Source organism: Siphateles boraxobius, unplaced genomic scaffold, assembly GCF_051911475.1.
Source record: "Siphateles boraxobius isolate OS27281-9 unplaced genomic scaffold, OSU_SipBor_1 88, whole genome shotgun sequence".
Lineage (NCBI taxonomy): Eukaryota > Metazoa > Chordata > Actinopteri > Cypriniformes > Leuciscidae > Siphateles > Siphateles boraxobius.
In genome coordinates, this window is record NW_027509217.1 from 589,439 (window position 1) to 607,115 (window position 17,677).

The 17,677-nt window shown below is 43.1% G+C and overlaps 1 protein-coding gene and 1 long non-coding RNA gene across 2 annotated transcripts in view; one reads left to right on the plus strand and one right to left on the minus strand.

The window, feature by feature from the left end:
• The window catches only part of tdrd12 (tudor domain containing 12), an 88,160-nt gene that overhangs the window by 23,189 nt on the left and 47,294 nt on the right, over positions 1–17,677 (plus strand). Inside the window, exons 11-22 of the mRNA XM_077222503.1 lie at positions 80–121; positions 1,439–1,539; positions 1,671–1,756; positions 2,419–2,458; positions 2,566–2,642; positions 2,784–2,864; positions 2,991–3,051; positions 3,135–3,242; positions 3,805–3,990; positions 6,609–6,762; positions 6,854–6,981; positions 14,824–15,015. Of these exons, the coding sequence (XP_077078618.1) occupies positions 80–121; positions 1,439–1,539; positions 1,671–1,756; positions 2,419–2,458; positions 2,566–2,642; positions 2,784–2,864; positions 2,991–3,051; positions 3,135–3,242; positions 3,805–3,990; positions 6,609–6,762; positions 6,854–6,981; positions 14,824–15,015 (1,256 nt within the window). The remainder of the gene's footprint in view (positions 1–79; positions 122–1,438; positions 1,540–1,670; positions 1,757–2,418; positions 2,459–2,565; positions 2,643–2,783; positions 2,865–2,990; positions 3,052–3,134; positions 3,243–3,804; positions 3,991–6,608; positions 6,763–6,853; positions 6,982–14,823; positions 15,016–17,677) is intronic.
• The window catches only part of LOC143731909 (uncharacterized), a 233,212-nt gene continuing 216,783 nt past the window's right edge, over positions 1,249–17,677 (minus strand). Inside the window, exon 3 of the long non-coding RNA XR_013201002.1 lies at positions 1,249–1,259. This is a non-coding gene — a long non-coding RNA (uncharacterized LOC143731909). The remainder of the gene's footprint in view (positions 1,260–17,677) is intronic.

A 17,677-nucleotide genomic window follows, 5' to 3' on the forward strand; every position in this document is an offset into this window, starting at 1 on the left:
TCAAAGCTTCTTCAATAGTGAGGAAATAACTGCGCTGTTCTTTAAGCAGATAAACTTAAATAAAACTTTACGCTTTTAGAGACGCTGGTGCCGAACACTGTTGAGAGACACACAGACTCAGGTAATTCACACCCACTCTCTCTCTCTCTCTCTCTCTCTCACTCGCTCTCTCTCTCGCTCACTCGCCCTCTCTCTCTCTCTCTCTCTCGCTCTCTCTCTCTCTCTCTCTCTCTCTCTCTCTCTCGCTCACTCGCTCTCTCTCGCTCTCTCGCTCTCTCGCTCTCTCTCTCTCTCGCTCTCTCTCTCTCTCTCTCGCTCTCTCTCTCTCGCTCTCTCTCTCCCTCTCTCTCTCTCTCTCTCTCTCTCACTCTCTCTCTCTCTCTCTCTGTGTCTCTGTCTGTCTCTCTCTCTCTCTCTCTCTCTCTCTCTTTCTCTCTCTCTCTCTCTCGCTCTCTCTCTCTCTCGCTCTCTCTCTCGCTCTTGCTCAAAAACTCCTGAAAGTCAACATCTGAACAGTGGGTCTCATTCACTAATAGTTGCGTGGATTATTTAGTATTCGTACAAATACGAACAGGAGAACTTTTCATGAAAAATCTCCGCCTTATTCACAACTCGTTCGTACGCACAGGAATTTGTTCTTAACATCGTACTGATGTTAGTGAATTTGGAGTATTTATAAATGAGCGCCGGCTCATTAGCATAAAACTCGCCCAAACCAGCTCCATATAAGGGCTTTCCTTACAGCCTTCCATCACTCTAGCTATAATGCTATAACGCAGCTTTTTTTACTCTTTAACTGAATGATGGAATTTATTTACAGTAAGATGAAATTAAATTGTATTATTTAATCATTTTATTATATAATTTCATATATGTATTATGATACAATTAATGCAGCATACTTCGATATGATTATTGTATATGTTGCAGTTCCTATATTTATTTATTTTTTGAAATTTAAAATACATTTTATTATGAAATTTTTGGTGAATCGTGATTTGTTCTTAAGATCGTTCTTGCACACATTTGCTTTAGTAAATGAGACCCAATGTCTTGAGGTGTGGTTACCGTAGTATAAGCGGAATAATCTGGTTCATTTAATTATTAGAAAAATAATTGCACATTCCCGCCTTATTAATATTATTAACATTTTTTTCGTCAGCACCAGACCAATTTATACTAGCACTTACCTTTTTTTTATATTCTATTCTATACTAATCTATTTGTTTTGCTTTTCTGAGTTAAAAAATAAAACCTTGCTACGTGTACTGTGCTAGACTAACTGAGACTTGTTACAGCACTTCTATACTGTTGCCCTCTTGCATTCATTTGCCCTCCTTTATTTGTAATTAATCACACTAAAATGACGTATAATTGGCAGCCTGGTTAGTGAATGTCTTGAAAGGTGCTCACATATTACTTTGTGTTTCTCCTGTAGAAAGCGAGCAGGAGAAAGCGCAGGTGTCAGAGGAAGAACACATGCCTTCTCCGGTTAAACCTCGAGTCCATAAACTGACCCGCAATGCCGGGACCGATACTGTAAGAGTCCATTTATAACGCTGTGACTAACATAAGAGAGCGATCAAGCTCGACAGATGGGCACAGAGTTATAGTGAGACCAGTGAATGCCTGGATCCCAGTCTAACTGTGACTTCTGTGGTTTGACGCAGATCGGCAGAGGATGGCGGATCAGAGTCGAGGCCACGGGCTTTATCGCGGGTGAAACCTCTGCGCAGACCAGCATGAACAAGGCCCAGTAAGACTGTCATCTGAATCTGGTTCTTCCTTAAGAGTTTAATATTTGAGTTTTGGATTGTATGTTGAAGTTTAGATTGACACCCGACTTGCCTTTGTATTATCACCTTCGTAAAATCAGATCTATTTAAAGTAATTTAGTTAACAAGCCAACAAATTAGGGGTGCTCTGATTGATCGGCTACCGATCGCTATTGGCCAATAATCGCTTTAGGAAGATTGACCGGCGGTCTCTATAAACGCCAATCTCATGCTGACGACGCATAAAGAGTAATAATGATAATGACTATAATAATGCTGAAGGTGAGGTAGAATTCATATTTCTTTTTAAATAACTCGCACCGAAGTAATTTGAATTTCCCAAACAATTGTGTCACTTGCACAATCGAGGCAGTGTCGCATCATCACTAAAGTTTATAATTTGCATTTCTTTTTAAGTCTGGCTAGTGTTTTTTGAAAATTATTCAGGCCCTGAATAAATGTCTGTAAAATTCCTGATTGGAGCATCCCTATAAATAACTCTACATGAAAAACAGGCTTCAGATAGATTGGTATCGGTGATCGTATCGGCAGATACTGCTACCTGTGGTTGGCGATCGGTTAATTAATTTAGTAAATGATAATATAACGTTTAGAAATATAATAAATTGTTTTTCTTTCACAGATACATGAAGTTTAAATTACATTCAAAGCAGATTCCTGAAGTAAGCACTCAAAGTTTTTAAATAAGTTTAGTTGTATCTGCAGAAATAGTTAGTGAACGACCGGATAAATGAGTGGCTGTGAAATGAAGCACTTTTAATCTTTTCAGTCAGTTGAAGAGAAAAGTCCTGCTCAGACTGAAGAGAACGACGTGGCTTCGGCTCCAGCCGTGAGCTCTGCATCATGGTGAGACCAAACACACTTTTCCCTCCAGGTCGTCTCACTGTTTTCAACACGAGCACGTCTGATTATGCTGCGCTTACTTGAGTACAATTAGTCATTCAGTTAGTCAATGTAGTTTTGTGTGTGTGTGTGTGTGTGTCTTAGTGCCAGTGGCTCCTCAGAGGAGCAGAAAGTGGCATCTCTCTCACAAGAGCCCAATCTTGATGATCAGCTGGCCTCTTCAAGGTAGGCTTTACATTACTCTCCTTACTAAACAAACAAACATGTCACACATTTTCTCTTAATCTAATTTATCTTACCTATTTCGTAAAGAAACGTTTCCCCTATTTGTGTGTACCCTATTTTGGACAGACTCATGCAGTTTTTGAACCCTGATCCACTCAATCCAGACCAGGAATCTCTTGATGCCAAAGTAAGAGCCTCATTGTTGGTTTTGTGTATTTCATCATGAAGGTGTGTGTTGTGTTGTCTAACCTGGCCCGTGCGGTTTCTCAGGCTGCGCGCTGTGATCCGGGTCACCTGGGTGTTTTAGTGCACTCCGCCCTGCGTGTCGAACCCTGCAGAAACCTGGCTCGCGCCCCCATCAGCGAGCAATTCAGAAAGGTCTATCAGCGTGCCTTAATAATGTCAAATTGGAATATCCATTGCATTATTTATCATTTTGCGTTATTTGACACTTTACTACTGCTATGTGCTATGGCCATGTGCCCAACTTAACTAACTTCTGCTTGCTTCTAAGGTATTATTTGTGACTTTTAACATTTGTGTAAGAGGATATGGGATTATACATTAATTAGTGCTGGTCAATGATTATTAAGGTTTGTTTACATAAAATACGTGTGTGTGCTGTGTGTAAATATTTTATATACTGTATATAAATACACACACATGCATCTATACATTTAAGAAAAATTTGTTATTTATATAAAAATATTTATACATAATATAAATTTGTATAAATCTATATACAGTAAATATTTCTGAAATATATACATGCATTTGTGTGTATGTGTGTATGTATATATAAAATAATTATACACAGTACACACACATATATGATGTAAACAGAAACTTTTTTTTTTGGATGCGATTAATTGTTGCCCAGCACTAATTTTAATATAATCAGAAATAACAGGTAAAAACATCTTATGTTTTGATGTTTCAGTTCCTGCTGTGGAGGAAGTATAACGGGCCGAATGTGGCGGAGAGCTACTGTTGGCCCGCGGTGGCTCGGGGTTTTGACACAGTGCTGGTGTCGCACAACGGTGACAGTCCTCTGTCCTATCTCCCTCCTCTGCTGATGCTGTTACAGACGGTGTCTGTCGTCTCCAGTCTCGCTGCTCGCACTGGGGTGAGCGTCACTGCTTCTTACAGCTCAGGGGAGAATAGCGTTTACTTGCGGCAATGCTCCCTCTAATCTTTTTTTCTGGCTGAGCAAAACTTTTCTCTATTCGGCGGACATTTGTTCGCCACCTGACCAAAAACATTCTTTACACCTGACCTGTACAGCGGTCTCAACATGCAGTTGCAACTTGGAACTTGAATGTGCCATTTCTATTTTATTTGACCCTTGATGTAACTTATTGGTATTAAATCAAATTTTAGAAATCAAGCAGTTGAGAAGACACTAAATGAAGCGCATTGTAGGTTACCTGAGTTTTTATTTTTTTTTACAGTGCTGTTAACTGTACCAGACTTTACCTAGAATTTCTATAAAAATTAATTTACAAAATCTTCTGCAGGACAGTTCAATTCTTTACAATATAATATAGTATGAAAAAAATTAAGCTGTTACACTGAGATGGTTTGGGAAAACCATAGCGTTTTTGTACAGTCAATTAATTTTGTACAGGCAGCATTAAAGGTACAATATGTAAGAATTTTGTATCAAAATATCCAAAAACCAATTGCACAGTTATATATTTCTTTCTATTGTGTACGTAAATTATCCTAAATGTTTCCAAGAATTTGTAAATTCAGAGAAATTCACAATTTTAAGCAGTGCCCGTCCCTTGTCGCCTGTGAGTGACGTAATATCCGCGTTATCCCTGTTTTCCCCATGAACTGCCATAGTAACCATAGTGACAGATGTGGACAACTGCGTAACGTCTAGTGGCACGCTGTTGTTGTTGTTCCGTTCAAACATTATGGATCATGGAAAGCAGACTTTGGGACAAAAGGAGAAATAAAACGAGGATCAATATCAACGTGGCGTTTTCGAGATGCCGAGAGCTTTGCAACAAACTTCGACTCAACAGAGACGCGGCTCTTGCATGTACTTTAATTGGACAGGAGAGCAAATGTACATAATGTACACAAATCAATGTTATATAGCTCAACATGATGAAATGTAAGAATATGATCAGGATGTTATTCTAATGTTGATCTAGCTACTGCTAGTGTCATATAGCCAACAAACTAACACAACATAGAATAACATTATAACTTTCAACACACTCAAATGCAGTTTAGTGTGATAGTGTAACGTTAGACCAAGTGAAAGAGATCTGCGTTTCATCACAAGCTTCATTCGCCAAATTAACTGACCTGTGTGAGTAATTCTGCACTTGCGGGTATGTAAGTTCGGTAGAATTAAATGTCCTTATTCCTTTATATCCGCGGGGCCCGCGTGTGGCGCTGAGATGTGTCTCTTATTAGCAATCGTGTCCTGCTTCACACCACAGTCATGTTAAAAACATCAATGTATTCACTCATCCATAACATTATTAGATCCATCTGCATGACGGAAAGTTTCATGATTCCGCTTATCACTGCGCCATTAATCTACGCGTTTGTTATTGTAAAAGGTTAGCGACCCCTAGGGGTGAAAAAAATTACATATTGGAGCTTTAAACCATCAAAGTTAAATGATTGTTTATTGCTCATGAATTTCTAATATTTTCTTTAGCAGGGGGTTTCAAACTTTTTAATGGCAAAGACAAAGAGCCCTAAACAATATCCTTGTGGGATCAATTCTTTATTAGGCGTATAATATAATAAAATATAGGCCTAATATAATATAAAAAAAACGAATTGAAGTATTTGATTTTGAAGTGATATAATTTGAAATTATATTGAAATGCTTCCATTTGTTTTCATATTATATTGTTATGTTATGTGAAAACAGACAAGTATTTAAATAGATCTAATAGCTAAATATGTTCAAGAAAAGAGAATATGTGAACTCTTTTGTAGAAATCTAAACATCTCTGAAACACAGACACACACACACACACACACACACACACACACACACACACACACACACACACACACACACACACACACACACACACACAATCTATTTAAACTAATATAGTCTACGTAATGATGATTTTTGAGTTTGCACTGCACGTGGGTGGGTGAGTAGGTTTTACCGTTCTGTGCCCATCATCCGTTATTTCCGCTACTTAATCAAACAACTCTTTAAAACATGATGATTTTATTTTATTTCACGTCTTTGCGTTTCTCGTTGCCTCTCGTGTTGAGCTATTTGGTCCGCAAACATGACAGTATTCTCACTGGCTGCAACTCGCACACGCTCATATCATTCTCTTTCTATGAAACCTGTAAACTGCATTCACCGGTTTTCACTCTATATCAATACCAACTCTATAGATGTTGACCAGAGCACTGCAATTATTAACACACTTCGCGTCTGTCCTCTGTGTGGCATTTAATTCTTTCTGCGCTGCTGCGGCATCAGAAGTGCTCACAGGTTGACCGGTTCCTATGGTGCAGCTCCATCTCTGGGCTCAGTGATCGCCAGCCAGTTTTTTCAAATATGTCCTAGCATATTGTAGAGCGTGTTTACGGTATTATCCAAATCCAAAAGCCAAATGGCCAAGAACAGAAATGGGATCTTCATCTCAGAGCACACAGTTCTAAAGCCTCTTTTCCTCGAATCCTCTAGTCGTGATCTGATCCCAGTTGTGCTGCTACAGCGTGAGTGTCTGTGTTTGTCTGCAGCCTGTGGCGGTGATTCTGTGTCCTGGCTGGGAGAAAGTTCAGACGGTGCTGGAGCTCCTGGAGGACAGCAGAGCCACTCACAGTCTCCATCCCACCAGTGTTCTGCTGGGCTTGGACCAGGACGAGCCCAAGAAGTTCAAGATCCAGAGGAACTGTGAGTGTTTGTCCGTAGCAGCACACGAGATGTTGAGAGTGGGGAGTCTGGATCAAAACCCAAAGCTGTGAGGTTTGTGATGCCGTTACAGGTCAGCTGCTGGTGACGACCCCCTTCTCCATGATGAGACTGCTGGACGCTCAGTGCTTTCTGTTCCTGAGGCTGTGTCACCTGGTGCTTGACGAGGCCGATGTCCTTTATTCACAAGCTCCTGAGCAGGTGACGCCAAAGATGAGGAGTGCACAGTTTGTCCACTTTAAATTGAGCCACGAATTTTCGAATATTCGATTAGTTGATTTTATTATAGAATATCGAATAGGTTGTGCGATTATTCTCCTTAAAAGAAATCTATGGCGGCAAATCAATGTCAATAAGAACTGAGCGCACAACTGATGCTGGCGCGCACGGTAAATGACTTTCGCGAGAGGATAACAGATCTACACACGAGGAAACGGGAACTCGCAAGCTCATTCATACACTGCGCGCTAGGGGTGTGAACCTACACTGGTCTCACGGTTCGGTTCGATTACGATTATGTCATCGATTCAGTTCAATTCGATATCGCGATGCATCGCGGTGCACTGCATCTGCAATTTAAATTTTTACTCCAAAAGTGATGTGTGCGTGCGCGCGTGCGTGTTCGCCTGTTCGGGAAGTCGCACTGACAGAAACAGTGACATTCCACTTTAAGTTTCAAGGGAGTAAAGCCTGTTTATGCCATTTAGTAAATGAAATTGTCAAATCAATTTTGTTGTAAAGAAATGTTCATTTAAAAGCAGCGCTCATTCATCAGTGTATAATGTTACCATAGAGATGCGCGCATCAACCGTCGCCGAGCCCGCTGTTGAAGGTAACTATCATCCATTTATAATCACGCGTAACAACACAGAATAATTGTAATTTGACCATCGGGTTGCGCACAGCGCCTGTCTTCTCCAGGTCGTGCTTACCAGGTTGTTCATTAGAGCCGAAAAGTGCCCAGAATAGATGTAGGCTTTTAAAGTATTCGGAGCATTTTTAATTACTCGCACTCGCGTCTCGCCTCCTCTGCCATTGTATGCTACCAAGACAAAGCACACACGCGACAAATGAAGTCAGAAAAGCGTCAGTATATCCGGTTATAATCACAACTGACTTCCGGAAAAGGGGAAGTAACCAATGACATTTGAGGTTATTAAAACAGTAAGTCCCGCCCCTCGACTGCCAAAAATAAAATTGTTAGAGCGAGCAAAAGCAGCAGGCGAGAGCAGATCGAGCGCGAGAGCGTGTGGAACGATCATGCGCACGCGAGGGCTTGTATTGCGTGCAGAGGAGATGTCATGAGCGCGCGCAGTGTATGAATGAGCTCGCGAGTTCATGTTTCCTCGCGTGTAGATCTGTTATCCTCTCGTGAAAGTCATTTACCATGCGCGCCAGCATCAGTTGTGTGCTTGGTTCTTATTGACATTGATTTGTCGCCTGTCAATCTGTCAAAAACTGTCAATCAACTCTCAGACAACAGAAGAAGATACACGTTGTCTCACACCAGAGCATGTGAGCGGAGTGGTAATATTTACTTCATAGCGAGAGCGCATTTCTGAAGATTACACTCCGCTCGCTCAGAAAGCCCGCAGTGACGTGCTGAAATGTGTGAAATAGGTAGGGCTGTCCGTGCACAACTCAAGTTTATTTCTTGTCGTCTAGTAGTTGTTCATTTAAGCCAGTAATCTAATCGCATATTTATATTAATTGAATTACTTAAATATATATGGGAGAGAATACTTATCCATAATGAGTGTCAAGTGTCCCGTCTAACTGTGCGCTTTCCCACACTTGAAAAAGACAGGTTCTCACTATTTGAAGATGTAAACTGACTTCCACTCAATGATTAGGCCTTGTGAATTATTTCTATCCATTTATTTATTATAGCATTAAGCTATGTAGGTGAAAAACCTTTATAAACCTATTAATAAATTGGCAGGTTTAACATGACTTAATTTTTTAATTTGTGCAGAACTACATCAAATACATCAGTACCTTAAGTTATTGAACAATTTAAAACATGAATATTTCACCAAGCCTAAATATATTGCACATAGGTCTGAGTTGGTAAATAAATTGCTTTCCATTAAAAATACAAAATAAATAAATTTTAATAGCTTTTACACATTTGTATAGTTTAATTCTAAAGACTATGAAATTACCGGTGCTTTTAACCATAATTATCTATGAATTGCTATTTTAATAATTAAACAATCTATATTTAATTATATAGTCAAATCACGCAAGTTATTTATATTTATATCAGATAGATTTTAAGCAATATTTTATAGTATTTAAAGTATTTAAACAACTGTCCAAATCATGAATTACCAAATTAAACCAGGCAGGCAAATTAGGCAAACTTAAGTAAATCAAATTCAAGTAAATATTAACAAACCCTTATCGTTATACATCTACAAATAGACATATTTTAACACACTACACAAATAAACATGTGAATTGAAGATACGCTACTCAAACCAATTTACAGAGCATCATTGAATGCTACATTCACACTCTAATAGCAGTAACTAGCAAGCATGACGAGGTGCGCCTTCACGGTAGAAAACTCTATAGCAACGTTCAGAGACACTCTTTCCACTTATAAAGCAATAACTCAGTCCATTGTAGTTCTCCAGTCGCGTGTGGTGTACGAGTTCACAGTCCTTCTCTCTGCCCGCTCTCTCACACTCATGATTATTATGCATGAGACATTTTAATTGTTTTTATTAATAAACCAGTGTTTTCTGTGTCAGTGTCGGCTGCAAAGATAAAGTTGGCGATGCTGACGCGCAAGTGAACACGCCTATTCAAGTTCAAGTTGAGGTTTATTGTCATTCCACTACATGTGGGAACATACAGTGGGACGAAATGTCGTGCCTCACAGGACCACGGTGCTACATAAGTACAAACATACAAAAATGTAACAGACATTAACATTGTTTGTCAAACAACTGGTTGGGGAACAGTACAGTAATGCATGAAAATGTACATGAATATAATAATAGCTGAGTCTATTTTTATACACGCAGCAGTGTGTGTAAAGTGTCTAGTGCATAGTTTGTAAAGTTTCTTAGTATGTTTCAGGAGGTAGGGGTTTGCATGGGGTTTCAGAGGGTGTAGTTTGAGTTCAAGGCCCTCACGGCCTGGGGGAAAAAGCTGTTGAGCAATCTGGCGGAGCGGGCTCTGATGCTCCGAAACGGTCTTCCTGATGGTAGGAGCTGGAAGAGACTGTGGGAGGGATGGGTGCTGTTGGTTTTGCTGGAGCATCGTGTAAGGAAAATGTCCAGGATGGAAGGGAGAGGGGCACCGATGATCTTTGCAGCCGTGTTCACTCTCCGCTGGAGGGTCTTATGATCAGCAGCACTGCAGTTCCCGTACCAAACAGTGATGCAGCTAGTCAGCACACTCTCAATGGTGCCCCTGTAGAATGTGGTGAGAATAGGTAGAGGGAGGCTTGCTCTTTTCAGCCGGCGGAGAAAGTGTAGGTGCTGTTGTGCCTTTTTGGAGAGTATATATATGTGACCAGTCACGGAAACTAGGGACACAAGTCGGTTCTGGGGCATTTTGAGTTATTCATAGATTCTGAGAGTGTAATATCCAAGCTTTCCAACGATGTGTAACATGTGGAAATCTGATAATATTTGGAGAAGTTGTGGCCATTTTAAAGTAGGCACTTAAAAAAGCTCAAAGATTGTGCAGTTCTCACCTGTCTCTGCTGCTGGGGGTGACAATATGGCTCATTTACATCTCATTTAGATAAGCCATACCCCCTGTAAAGCTCCTCCATGTGCTTTACAGCTTTTTTTACACTTCAAATGAGTGCACTTCTGCCGCACTAGGCGAAAAACAATTGTGCTGCCCCTCTATTTGCAACGTACCAGCAACAACACACAAAGACCAATAATGCCATATAGCCTGCATATAACGCGAAACCAGCAACAACACATAAAGACCAATATGCCATATACATATAACGCAAAACCAGCAACAACACACAAAGACCAATATGCCATATAGCCTGCATATAACGCAAAACCAGCAACAACACACAAAGGCCAATATGCCATATACATACAGTATAACGCAAAACCAGCAACAACACACAAAGACCAATATGCCATATACATATAACGCAAAACCAGCAACAACAAACAAAGACCAATAAGCCATAGGCCTACATATAGCGCAAATAGTGCGCAACGCTCGTGTGCCCAAAATGTCAACAATATTAAAGTTTATGTAGGAGGCAAATGCCTGCTGGCATTTTTCTTTAAGCAGTCATTTCTGCAATTTTCCAAATAATCACATTTCACCTCCTCAAATTACTGTTGCAAATCTCTTTACACCACTTTCTTATGTGCGTATACACACACAAATGAAATGTCCGCAAGCACATTATATCATCAGCAGGTTCAGCATCTTAAATAACGACTAAAGAGCAAATGAAGCTTAACTTACATTTCAGAAACACGCACGGCAGGCCTTCATCGCAGCAAAGGTCTTAACTGCATCCTCTATTTCGATTCTCCGTCACATATGAAACAGCCAGCCACCGCTGTCAGCGAGCCGAGCCGCCGTATTGAAGCACTGAGGGCGCGCGCGCTGCGCCCATACCTCCGGTTCAGTTTCCCGAGCCCACGAAGTGCGGCGAAAACATTTTCGGTGTAACTGCCAGACGGTTCATCTCGTCTGCGACAATCTTTGCGGCATCCATCTTCATTGAATTTTGATATGAGAGAGAGCCGGCCAGAGCACAGCATAATAAGTAGCCATGTGGTTGACTTGGAGGGCGGGGGCAAAAGCGCCGGGTTATTCAGTATGGTAATACACACAGACAATGACACGCCACGCCCCTACTGCATGCTAGAATCTCCGAAAACAAGCCGATTTCAACCTCAAAATGTTAGCTTTTAAATATACCAATACTGCTATCTCAAACATGGAGAGGCTTCTTCGTGATTTCAATTAACAGATTCTCCAAAAAATTGAAAATCACCAATTTTGAAAAAAAACTCTTCTTTCTCATTTTGCTCGAAAGTTGTGCTGCCGACTTGTGTCCCTGGTTTCTGTGACGGGTCACATATTTCTATAGAGAGAAATGCACACTTCATATGAATTAGCCTACATGAGCAGAGAGTAACCCATTTCTTTTTGTTTTGAATTGTTTTGTTTAAAATTAGACATTTCAAGTTTTCTATAGATATATTTCTCAGGTCTGTGAGGCAAGTAGCTTATACGCTGAGTTTCGGTTCATTTATGAGACGTGCTCCAGTTCACGCGCCGGCGCCTCCGTGTCCTGATTATATTGTCTGCTATATTTGCTTCATATTTATTAAATCCAGGCAATTGGTTAATGAAACATTTATTAAAATTAAGATACAATTTAAACAAAACGAAATTCACTTTAAAGAAAGGCTTTCTACAAAACAAAACAAAAATTAAGTGGTCAAAATCATGTCTGACCATCTCCAAATGTCTCCCGATATATTGGGCATCCCATGGTCCTATCTTACTCATCTCATACGTTTCATATTTATGTTTAAATAATATAATTTTAAGTTTAAGTTATATTTAAGGGTCACACCGCTCCGCTTCGCTCACATGCTCTGGTGTGTAGCCTATACATGCATGTGTGCGTGCATGTGGGGAAGGATTGCGATTTTCGAATAATAATCGAGTAATACCCAGCGATCTTCGAATATTATTAAAGGAGAACTCCGGGCAATTTTTAAGTTAATCTTGATCGTTAGACCTTTGTGAGTACTGACTATAGAAAAAAAAACGAACCGGATTGGTGCTTGCTACGCGGAGCTGCGACCGCGAATGCCCAGAGCTCCCACCCAGCTAAAACGGCAGCTATGGGGGCATCGACATAAAGAGCGTTTTTGAGCCTCTTAACAGACACAAAATGCAATTAAAATGTCTGTCCAACATGAACAGGGACCCTACATGTGAACAAGATGCGTTTAGCAACTTAGCCATTGTTTCAACTCACCTAAATAGTCTTTTAGACGGCAAGCTGTAGTCTCGCGCTGCAGTCCCGTGCTGTAGCCGGAAAAGGTAAACAATGTCCAGGTGGGAGGAGCGTTGATCATGTGCAACGAGTCTTCGTACATGGAATGGCATTTTTCTTCAAACGGCCCCGCTGTGTTGAGTGTGTGTAGTCATCCTTGTCAAAGTGTTCACTGCAAATGCGGTAATCTTTAGCGCGTAGTACTTCTACGGGAGTTTGCACATCAAGTTGAAATACAACTAGCCACAAACTGCAGAATCTCAAGGTCATGGAAAGGAAGACAATGAAAATTTAAGCTCTTATATTTTCACATTCTGTTGTCACAATTCGGAAAGGCACAAACACGAACCATTTCTTCTTCACTTGTAAGCAACTCTGATCATAACTCGTCGCACATGATCAACGCTCCTCCCACCTGGACATTGTTTACCTTTTCCGGCTACAGCACGGGACTGCAGCGCGAGACTACAGCTTGCCGTCTAAAAGACTATTTAGGTGAGTTGAAACAATGGCTAAGTTGCTAAACGCATATTGTTCACATGTAGGGTCCCTTTTCATGTTGGACAGACATTTTAATTGCATTTTGTGTCTGTTAAGAGGTTCAAAAACGCTCTTTATGTCGATGCCCCCATAGCTGCCGTTTTAGCTGGGTGGGAGCTCTGGGCATTCGCGGTCGCAGCTCCGCGTAGCAAGCACCAATCCGGTTCGTTTTTTTTTCTATAGTCAGTACTCACAAAGGTCTAACGATCAAGATTAACTTAAAAATTGCCCGGAGTTCTCCTTTAATTCTTGAAATGACCATCCCTACTCTAAATTGGGCATCTTGAACAACTATGTATATGTAACTATGTATGCGTGTTGAAACAGGCGGTTATGGTAAGTGGCGGGACATTTCCCAAACACATTCGAAATGCTTGACCAATCACAATACACTGCTCCAGCTGACCAATCAGAGCAAAGTGTGCTTTTCAGAAGGAGGGGCTTCATAGAGACAGGAACTAAAATGGAGTGTTACTGTCAGACTGGGAGAGGAGCTGCATCAATAGCCAATTTCCACTGTCGGGCCAAAAGTGGGCATGCTAGTGTGTGCCAGGGCCAGTTGTGTTTCCACTGTCACTTCCGGGACTTGATCGGGCCTCGTCGGGGCTTCCTCGGCATGGGTTTTTTGGCCCGCCAAATACCTTTATCCAAAGCAGGCCAGCTCGTGTTTGAGGAGTGATTACGAACAGAGGAGGAGTTTACCTGAATCTGGAGACGACAGCGCCAGATGATCCCATATACCAGCTATCATGAGCATTAAAGACTTTTAACATCATTTTAGCTCAATGATTAATTTCATGTTTGAATGCCTTCAGTTTGTGTTCCGATGTGGATTCTGATCACCATATAAAGCAGAAATATGTGACTACAAATAAACAGAAACAGACGCGGCTGAATAAGTACGTCCTCTTTTATTTCTGTGTGATTAATGTGTGACATTGACACAAATTAATTCATTATGATCAATGTATCACTTTTTTTTATTGTAAACCTGTGGTAAAACATCGATGCTTGGGTTTTAAATCTTTAAGCAAGTAAAAGATGTTAGCAAACGTTGTTTTTATCATTTTTGTTTTGCGATCTCGCTAGTTTCCAGTGATTTCTTGGTGTTTCGTTACCAGTTATTTCATTTGTTGGTGAAATGATCGGTGTGTGTGACGTTGTTCCAGAGAGGCGTGTTACGGGTGTGTTTTAGTGAAGCCCTGCAGAGCTTCTGGCCTGACGGTGGAAACGCAGCAAGTTTTGGGCTCTGTGCTCCAGGTCCGAGGGCTATTAGCCCCGCCCGCCCGTTTAAAGCCCTGCTCACACTGGCCCGACAGTGGAAACTTGGCTAATGGAGAATATGGGAAAAATACTCAACTTTCAAGCAAGAAAACCTCTTCTAGTAGAGCCCAAAAACATCAAGACTTTGTGAAAGGGCATAATAGGTCCTCTCTAATATAAAGAGGGACCCTCAGATTTGTTTTGATCATGTCTCTGTGTAGATGTCGGTGATCCTGAAGCACTTCCAGAAGGTGGTGTCCGGAGAGGAGCGGTCCTCGTGCCCCAGGCAGATCATCGCGGTGGGCAGCCGCTGGAGCGCTGGGATCCAGGCTCTGGTGCGAGAACACATGATCTACCCCTCCGTCATCATCACCGTGATGGAGGAGGCCGCGCTGTATGGCAGGGTTCATCAGGTCAGTCCTCGAGAGATGATCTTTCTGTCTTGTCCTCGAGAGCTTGTGTTTCTGTCCTCTCGAGAGCTTGTGTTTCTGTCCTCTCGAGCGCTGGCTTTTCTGTCCTCTCGAGCGCTGGTGTTTCTGTCCTCTCGAGCGCTGGTGTTTCTGTCCTCTCGAGAGCTGGTGTTTCTGTCCTCTCGAGAGCTGGTGTTTCTGTCCTCTCGAGAGCTGGTGTTTCTGTCCTCTTGAGAGCTGGTGTTTCTGTCCTCTCAAGAGCTGGTGTTTCTGTCCTCTTGAGAGTGCGAGAGCTGGTGTTTCTGTCCTCTCGAGCGCTGATGTTTCTGTCCTCTCGAGCGCTGGTGTTTCTGTCCTCTCGAGCGCAGGTGTTTCTGTCCTCTCGAGCGCTGGTGTTTCTGTCCTCTCGAGAGCTGGTGTTTCTGTCCTCTCGAGAGCTGGTGTTTCTGTCCTCTCGAGAGCTGGTGTTTCTGTCCTCTCGAGCGCTGGTGATTCTGTTCTCTCGAGAGCTGGTGTTGCTGTCCCCTCGACCGCTGGTGTTTCTGTCCTCTCGAACGCTGGTGTTTCTGTCCCCTCGAGCGCTGGTGTTGCTGTCCCCTCGAGCGCTGGTGTTTCTGTCCTCTCGAACGCTGGTGTTTCTGTCCTCTCGAACGCTGGTGTTTCTGTCCTGTCTTCTTGAGCGCTGGTCTTTCTGTCCTCTTGAACGCTGGTGTTTCTGTCCTCTCGAAAGCTGGTGTTTCTGTCCTCTCGAAAGCTGGTGTTTCTGTCCTCTCGAAAGCTGGTGTTTCTGTCCTCTCGAGAGCGCGACAGCTGGTGTTTCTGTCCTCTCGAGCGCTGGTGATTGTCCTTTTGAGCGCTGGTGTTTGTCTTCTCGAGCGCTCGTGTTTCTGTCCTCTTGAGCGCTGGTGTTTCTGTCCTCTCGAGCGCTGGTGTTTCTGTCCTCTCGAGTGCTGGTGTTTCTGTCCTCTCGAGCGCTGGTGTTTCTGTCCTCTCGAGCGCTGGTGTTTCTGTCCTCTCGAGCGCTGGTGTTTCTGTCCTCTCGAGAGCTGGTGTTTCTGTCTTCTCGAGAGCTGGTGTTTCTGTCCTCTCGAGAGCTGGTGTTTCTGTCCTCTCGAGAGCTGGTGTTTCTGTCCTCTCGAGAGCTGGTGTTGCTGTCCTGTCTTCTTTAAAGCTGCTCTTTCTGTCCTCTTGAACACTGGTGTTTCTGTCCTCTCGAGAGTTCGAGAGCTGGTGTTTCTGTCCTCTCGAGAGCTGGTGTTTCTGTCCTCTCAAGCGCTGGTGTTTCTGTCCTCTCGAGCGCTGGTGTTTCTGTCCTCTCGAGCGCTGGTGTTTCTGTCCTCTCGAGCGCTGGTGTTTCTGTCTTCTCGAGAGCTGGTGTTTCTGTCTTCTCGAGAGCTGGTGTTTCTGTCCTCTCGAGAGCTGGTGTTTCTGTCCTCTCGAGCGCTGGTGTTTCTGTCCTCTCGAGCGCTGGTGTTTCTGTCCTCTCGAGCGCTGGTGTTTCTGTCCTCTCGAGAGCTGGTGTTTCTGTCTTCTCGAGAGCTGGTGTTTCTGTCCTCTCGAGAGCTGGTGTTTCTGTCCTCTCGAGAGCTGGTGTTTCTGTCCTCTCGAGAGCTGGTGTTGCTGTCCTGTCTTCTTTAAAGCTGCTCTTTCTGTCCTCTTGAACACTGGTGTTTCTGTCCTCTCGAGAGTTCGAGAGCTGGTGTTTCTGTCCTCTCGAGAGCTGGTGTTTCTGTCCTCTCAAGCGCTGGTGTTTCTGTCCTCTCGAGCGCTGGTGTTTCTGTCCTCTCGAAAGCTGGTGTTTCTGTCCTCTCGAGAGCGCGACAGCTGGTGTTTCTGTCCTCTCGAGCGCTGGTGATTGTCCTTTTGAGCGCTGGTGTTTGTCTTCTCGAGCGCTGGTGTTTCTGTCCTCTTGAGCGCTGGTGTTTCTGTCCTCTCGAGCGCTGGTGTTTCTGTCCTCTCGAGTGCTGGTGTTTCTGTCCTCTCGAGCGCTGGTGTTTCTGTCCTCTCGAGCGCTGGTGTTTCTGTCCTCTCGAGCGCTGGTGTTTCTGTCCTCTCGAGAGCTGGTGTTTCTGTCTTCTCGAGAGCTGGTGTTTCTGTCCTCTCGAGAGCTGGTGTTTCTGTCCTCTCGAGAGCTGGTGTTTCTGTCCTCTCGAGAGCTGGTGTTGCTGTCCTGTCTTCTTTAAAGCTGCTCTTTCTGTCCTCTTGAACACTGGTGTTTCTGTCCTCTCGAGAGTTCGAGAGCTGGTGTTTCTGTCCTCTCGAGAGCTGGTGTTTCTGTCCTCTCAAGCGCTGGTGTTTCTGTCCTCTCGAGCGCTGGTGTTTCTGTCCTCTCGAGCGCTGGTGATTGTCCTCTCGAGTGCTGGTGTTTCTGTCCTCTCGAGCGCTGGTGTTTCTGTCCTCTCGAGCGCTGGTGATTCTGTCCTCTCGAACGCTGGTGTTTCTGTCCCCTCGAGGGCTGGTGTTTCTATCCTGTCTTCTTGAGCGCTGGTGTTTCTGTCCTATCGAACGCTGGTGTTGCTGTCCGCTCGAACGCTGGTTTTGCTGTCCCCTCGAACGCTGGTTTTTCTGTCCCCTCGAGCGCTGGTGTTTCTGTCCTCTCGAACGCTGGTGTTTCTGTCCTCTCGAGCATTGGTGTTTCTGTCCTGTCTGCTTGAGCGCTGGTCTT